General features: G+C 42.3%; 1 protein-coding gene across 1 annotated transcript; it reads left to right on the top strand.

Moving 5' to 3' along the window:
- The first annotated feature begins 281 nt into the window (after window positions 1-281).
- rab35b (RAB35, member RAS oncogene family b) lies at window positions 282-7,260 on the top strand. Its single transcript, XM_088377246.1, has 6 exons — window positions 282-607; window positions 2,252-2,302; window positions 2,671-2,794; window positions 4,827-4,951; window positions 5,488-5,612; window positions 5,694-7,260. The coding sequence occupies exons 1-6, from the start codon at window positions 556-558 to the stop codon at window positions 5,820-5,822; spliced, it is 606 nt and encodes a 201-aa protein (XP_088233372.1). The 5' UTR covers window positions 282-555; the 3' UTR covers window positions 5,823-7,260.
- The last annotated feature ends 321 nt before the right edge of the window (window positions 7,261-7,581 follow it).

Here is a 7,581-nt window from a genome sequence, read left to right as displayed (position 1 = left end):
ACACAATTGCACATTGTACTGTTCGAAGATACTAACATGGCCTAACATGCATGGTTGGGTGAAAATTAAAAACTTTAGAGTTGACCTCAACCCCATCAACCCTTAAATTTAAGCGACTGAGATCTCATAAAGTGGGAAACAACGGCAAACGTGAACCTTTACCGATTGTCGTCAACCAAGGGACGGTATGTCTTCACGTTGTATTTATCAGCTTTATACGACAAAAGTGTGAGGCAATGTTTTTGAATGATACGAGGCGGGCGGGCTTGCTGCTGGAGCCTGCGCAGTGCGGCCCGATCGGAGAGAGTCGGGTGGACCAGTAGAGGAGGAAGCGCAGTTTCCGGCCGCTGGCAGCAGAGGGACAGAACCCCCGAGAAGAAAAAAACACGCCGGCTCGGGAAAACGCTTTCCAGCACCGGTAGTGGCTTAGTTTCCCCCCGGCAAAATTGGGGGGCCCGAGATCGTGCCTTTTTTTTCTCCTTAAGAAACAAGGGACTTGTGCCACAAACAGTGCAAGAAGCGACACAAGGCGGGGGTGAGCCACAATCCACCGGCATGGCCAGGGACTACGATTACCTCTTCAAGCTGCTCATCATCGGTGACAGCGGTAAATCGACGTCGGGGATGTAGCACGGGCAGTTGGCCTGTCCTGTTTTTACACATGGCTATGTGTGCTAGACCCGCCATGCCACCATGTTTTGTTTTCTACTCCTTGTGCATTGATTTTAGAAAACATTTGTCAAGTGTAATTTACTCGGCCGCCATGTTACTGTTAGTGACAGGGCGGAGGTTGTGCGTCCGGGCTCGGCATGTCTGTCGATGAGGCCGGATATCGCCCCCACAACTGAAGAGTTTGTCCCTCGAATGTTTTCCTCTTCTGTTCACGTTACAGACAAAATACGTAAAACGCCTAAAGTCGACCACACATGATTCACTGGAGTGTTACAGGACCCAATTAGACCGCGTTACCACTTGTTTTTGTGTCATTAGCTGCGGCAGCTAGCATGAAATTAGGCTAGCATGTTTTTGCACGGGCCATGAATCTGTTGTGTTTGCTTGCACTAGCCGCAGGCTAAGGTGATATTACAACAAGGTTACCACAACGCTTAACAACTGCTGCAACAACTTATTGTTATTTAGATTAATGTAGATTGGTATCCTGATTTGGTTAAAGGAAAGCTGCACTGCAGTTTGTTTAGCATTGCGAGGCAGTCACGTTTAAATGAAGTGTTGCTGTTTTACCGTAACTCCGTGAAATTAATCGTTGAACTGCCCAAGGTCAATGACTATTTCTTTGGAGTTATTTATTCGTTGAATCCACAAGTTATCAAAATCTTGTTATGCACCCCCCACGTTAAACACTCTACTCTCAGTACTGGACCGCTTTGTGGGGTCTGAGTCTCACATCCATTGTCCATCCAGACACTAGCACAAGCGCATCAGGGGCAGCACACTGATACCAGTGTTCCTTCAGCTGCACTGGGGAACCCCAACTGACTAACACCATGCTGTGGTAACGAGACCAAAACGCAATGACTGCTGCCTATTTTCAGAACAGACACACACTAGCGCCCTCAAACTTCCACTGTGGTGCTGCTGTTGAAAAGAATTGGGTGACTGGTCAAGGATGACTGTTCAATTCGCTCCTTGTTTAAATACTGCTTGCTTAAAGTGCTGCGCGTTAAAATAAAGATGTCTCGTTGATGCCAGGACAAACATTTTGGAGCTTATCAATACGTATTCTTCAAGGCCTCTCATTGTTTGGAGAAAATAATGGGAGGCCGAATGAGTCTGATAACTTTTACGACTAGAGCTATAAAACACCACCTGACAATGCACATTAGGTAGCCGATGGCTTGAACCCACTCCAGATTCAACAAAGGAATTTCATAGCCGACATCTCATTTTCCTTACTCTTCACTCTCGCTTACACACCCTTCTCTTCTTTCCTATGGTATGACGGCCTCACCTGATTGGTCATCAGTTTGTTTTCCACCCATCCATTTAATCAGACTTGTATTTTTTCGATTTGTTTTAATAATTCAACACGAGAACACCTTGTGTGCATGACTTTTAAGTGCAGGATTACTGCAGTTATTCTTATCGACATTATATTTTGGGTTTGTATTTGTGCCATGCTGTTGTGCTCGGATTCCCAGCCAATGCGATCAATGGATGTTTGTTATGAGCTCACAAAAACAGTGTCGTTGACTCCCCTGAACCTCATGCTGTCCTTCCGTTTCTTCGGCAGGAGTGGGGAAGAGCAGTCTCCTGCTTCGTTTTGCAGACAATACATTTTCAGGTGGGTGACTCTAAAGTCAAGTACAGTTTCGGGCACAAATCAACTGTTGTTAAATGGAATCTAATTAAATAGTTAATTCTAGCCCCATCGGATTGCCACTCTTAAAGCTTGTAGTCATGCTGCATTTTAATTTGAACTTTGTGCTTGTATAAAAATAGGTTCCCCATTGTATGTTATGGTAAGAGTAAATTAAACTAAAATTGCTCACACAGCTGACTGCGGCGTGTGCTACACTTTACAATAACTGTGAAGTTTAGCTGTCATTTTAGATGCCCACTAAAGTGAGCCCCCAACATCATATTTTGCTCCTCACAAAATTACAGAGGCTGGTCATAAAATCTGATGCAAGGCTGCATTCATTTTTGCAGGTAGCTATATCACCACAATCGGCGTGGACTTCAAGATCCGGACGGTGGAGATCAATGGGGAGAAGGTGAAGTTACAGATCTGGGATACAGCAGGACAGGAGCGCTTTCGCACTATCACATCCACGTGAGTCAATGAACACACAAACACAAAAATGTCTCCGGTGAGGCTCTGGTTTTAAATAAGAAACCAAGAAATGGCTTTTGTGGTCTTCAAATTTAATCCAATTAGATGAAGCAGGCATCCTCATGTCTCAGAAAAGTTTTTAAACAGTTTCAAATATATATATATATTTTTTTTGTAACCTGTTAGAAAAAAAAATGTGACAAAAAAAAATGACGTGATTCATTTGTCTGTCAGTTGCCTGCGTTTCACTACTACTCACCTTTTCTATACTTTAAACAATGTTATCTAAGATTGTATTTAATAAAACCAAGTGGCTGCTGGCAACCACATTCCTCTCATAATGTGGCAGGAAATTACTAAAAAAATTAATGCAATGCTGAAATTTTCCCCTATAATGATTTAATTTCTGGCTTTGCTAGAAAATTGATAATAAATAAATCAATAAAAGAAAAAGAACACAACTCTTTGGATTTTGTTTAAGGTTTGGTGTGACGTGGCTCAAATGACATTGTACGACCTGAGAGTATTCCACTTTAGAGGTCCCACTGAACTGAGTCGTGTTTCTATGAAATACTATATTGCAGTTTCACTATAGGACTACTCAACCTTCACTTTAAGGAAATGTGTCATGCTATTTTAAGACTTCTGCAATTAATTAGCTGCATGTATGTGATTATATATGACTTTTGTTGCAGGGACAGCTGCTCTGAGAACATAAAGAAGCTAAAAATGTTTTGATGGATCAAATTTTTTTTTTAATTCATAATACATGAGCAACATATCGACATTTTATACATATTTACAAGTCACTCCAAATACACGCGGGGCTGCGTGAGACTTTTTCTCAATAGACCACTGACGATCGTATTTGCATCTGCACAGTTATGAAGAGTAAGAGTTGATCATTTTTTACTTCAATTTAAACCCACAAACAAAACACAAAGTGGACATATGTATGTGGTGCTAGTAATAACTGAGCCACTCAGACGGTTGATGTGTGACATGAGTCAATGGCCTGGCGTAAATCTTTAATTGCAGTCTTTGGGAAATGACATCAACAATGGACAGTGGTCTTATTTTTGCAAACATGTCTCCCTTCAATTTTTTTCTGTCAGTCTCCTCAGTGGTGTCTCATGTCAAAGGCACTAACATGTAAGCAGGGGCACGACAAGTGAGGAAGTTGCAAGTTGAGAAATGAAATGAGCTCCTACACACAAGACCACATCAAAAGAATATTTGGAGTGATTCACTCAGCAAATATTATCAGACGAGCACATGCAAAGTTGTTAACGATGTAACCCGGAGAACGAGCGTATAAATCGGAATTGTGTTATTTGATCTGTTAGTGTTGCACCGCCAGAAAGACGCGAATGAAGTGGTGGCATCATTGTGCCGATGAGATTAACTTTCAACAATTGATGACATTTTGAGGTATCGTTATGTGACGATCATGGTTCTGAATATGAGAGCAGGCTCTGAGATGACTTTTGGACACTGGTTTGGTCCATGTGTGTATATTTGTGTGTCAATATGTGTGCATGTGGGCCGTTCAATGGTTCCTCATTCGCGTAGCTCTTAACAGGCTGCTGACAAATAGCCAGTTCTCTTTCCTTTGCGGTTGTCTGCACCACTCGAGCTCTATATTGTAGGCATGTTCAGACAACTCTGTATGCCCTCCGCCGCTGACATGCCACACACATGCGCGCAAACATGATGTGGACAAAAGATTCTTTGTGCTTGTTTGGCGCTCTGCAGCGACACTGGGGCCGGCTTTCCGTTTGAAGCTCCAGCTGCAGGTTTACTTTCGACCGGATTGGACTTGACTCTAATCATTTGTATACCACAGATGCTGTCACTCTAATCATTTGCATACCACAGATGCTGTTCCAAAAGTCTTGTTGTTTTTCCTGGCAATACACATTACGTGTGTACGTGCACTGTTGGTGAAGTACACTTTGAACATTTGTTGTATTTGTTGTCAGGTGGGGTTTCATTTTCTCCATGCTATAACTCTCCTTTTCTGTGTGTTCAGGTACTACAGAGGAACACACGGCGTCATCGTGGTCTACGACGTCACGAGCGCAGAGTCCTTTGTCAACGTCAAACGATGGTTACATGAAATCAACCAGAACTGTGATGATGTGTGCCGAATATTAGGTGAGTGTTAGCATCGAGAGAATAATTGTTGTTTGTCCAGTGTGGAGACCGCATACACCCATTGGCCGTGACTTGAAATAATGTCCTTGTGATGGCCAATACAGGAGCTCTATAATAAGAATTCTATACACATTTGAAATATGTTAACCCATAACATGCCATGATTCCTCTGAGTATTAAAACAATAAAAAAGTCATTAGATTTGCTGCTACGAACAAGGGCCTTAGTTTTTCCTCCACTTCTCTCCAATATTCGGGATCACGGAGTCCGTGACTTTGCTGAACTCAAGTGTTGACATATGATCTGATTCTTTGGACACGTTTGACTATAAAGATTGCCTGCCCTGATAAAGACCCTGCAAAATGGAAACATGTCTTGTAAATTTGACACACCATAGAGAGTTTTTAACAAGCTTGTCAAATTTGCATAAAAAAATCGCCTAGTACTCAAGATGAAATCAGGCTTTCTTTCAGTATTGTTGGATGTTAGAATGTTTGGCGTATTGTTAGAAGACTTCTCGTGTGTTGGCTTTTCAGTGGGAAACAAAAACGACGACCCCAACTCCAAAGTGGTGGAGACCACCGACGCGCAGAAGTTTGCCGAACAAATGGGCATCAACCTATTTGAGACGAGCGCAAAAGAGAACATCAACGTGGAAGAGGTAACGCCAGAGGAAATAGTTTGTGGGAAACGGCCCCCCACTCAGTGCACCTTTGCTTTTTTTTTTTTTTTTTGTGCGCAGATGTTCAACTGCATCACGGAGCTGGTGCTCCGAGCCAAGAAGGAGGTGCTAGCCAAGCAGCAGCAGCAGCAACAGAACGACGTGGTCAAACTCACCCGGAATAGTAAACGGAAGAAAAAGTGCTGCTAGCGATCGTCGCGCCTTGATCGCAACCGGATGGGACTCACAAAGTCAAAATTAAAGATTTACAAAATATACGCTAAAGATTAAAGAGAAAAATATGCGTCCCTTTTGGACTAAGTAATGATGAAGAAATATATGTACAGATTTTATTATTGAAAAGGTCTGATCAAAAGTCTTATTTGGAATTGAGCGGCAGCGCCTCCTTTATATCAAGGGTCTGCAACGTGACAACTGACTGCCACAACGCTCCTGTGTACATCCCCTTCATCACACCATTGTCAGACAAGTCCCGCGTCTCATCCTTCCTCTTTCTCTCACTGCACAGGACATTAAGCACTTGAGGAGAGGGGCTTTTTCTTTATGACTTTTTGTTTCTTTTTCTAGATGCATTCTTTTGGGCTGGGGGAATATTGGGAGATGACGATGGGCAGGGGACTTCGCTTTAGCACAGATCACGCCAAGAGATCAAGATGAAATTGCAACATGTCTGATGTGACGGCCGTCAAATCAAATGATTGCTAGTCTGATTCATCGGACAAAGCCAATTTTTTGCCAAGGTTTCTTCTAACCGGGACTGAACCGACAATCCTTTTGATTTGACTTATATCTCCTTTCTCTCTCTCTCTCTCTCTCTCTCTCTCTCTCTCTCTCTCTCTCTCTCGCTCTCTCTTTTTTTTTCTCAAAGTGCAGCAGAGGTGTCAAGCGGCTGCAGTCTTAATCCACTTTCTGGTGTCATTTTGAATTTTCCTCTCTTTTTTTTATTTTTTAAAACCGTGATACAGTTCAACGGTGGCGGTGCGCCTCATTGTTGCCATAGTAACGCCTAACGTTTTCTATGGCAAGTAAGTTTGAGAATATAATATTCTACTAGTTCACTGAATTATCCTTGTACTAGTAAATCCATTGTCTTCCCTTGTAAGAAAATTTAGTGCTTTTTGTCCAGTCACCCACTCATCAGCGCCTCCTATTGGTCCGTCAGAAGCCAATCAGTCCCCTTGCCTGTTGGCTGCTAGCCCATCATTTGTGAGGGAGTCAGTCCTCCTTGTGCTTCCTCTTATTTTTCGGAAGATGGACAGAGGTGCAGCCATTACGTTCATCTGACACAATGCGCTCAAACCCCCCCCCCCCACTCTATTATTATTTCATTAAGTATGTATATATAAATATTTGTGTTTATATTCAACATCACGGGCATGCGCTTAACCATGCCCCATGTGTTCTTTTTGAACACACATCAGCTGTGGTTTGCTGTACACTGGAGAAAAAAAGACATACCTACTATTCAGTTTGCCCTCAATGAATCTAATCTGTAATAACCATTTGAAAAGGAATGAATATTTGACACGTAACAACTGAGTTCATTTGTCAGTGACTTGTGGCCTGACTTCATTTTCAACCTGTGTCTATTTTTGAATTCTGTGAATAAAGTGTGGGAGGAAGTGGACTCTGGTCTCTTATGGGAGGATCATTTGTAGTTTCTTGTCATGTAGTTTTACAGTGGGGCAAAAAAGTATTCAGTCAGCCATTGATTGTGCTATTTCTCCTACTTAAACTTGTGATAGGGCTCATAGATACACTCCAACTGTAAGAGACGGGATGTGTTAAAAGAGTTTCGGAAAATCACATTTTAGGATTTTTAGAGAATTATTTTGTAAACTATGGCGGAAAATAAATATTTGATCAATGACAAACATGTAACGTAGGGGTTGTCCAACTCCAGTCCTCAGGGGCCGCGTTCCAATATGTTTTCCAAGTTACCCTCGTT

The sequence above is a fragment of the Syngnathus floridae genome, chromosome 5 (genome assembly GCF_059516105.1).
Source record: "Syngnathus floridae isolate MCC-2025c chromosome 5, RoL_Sflo_1.0, whole genome shotgun sequence".
Lineage (NCBI taxonomy): Eukaryota > Metazoa > Chordata > Actinopteri > Syngnathiformes > Syngnathidae > Syngnathus > Syngnathus floridae.
This window is presented reverse-complemented; position numbering and strand designations above follow the sequence as displayed.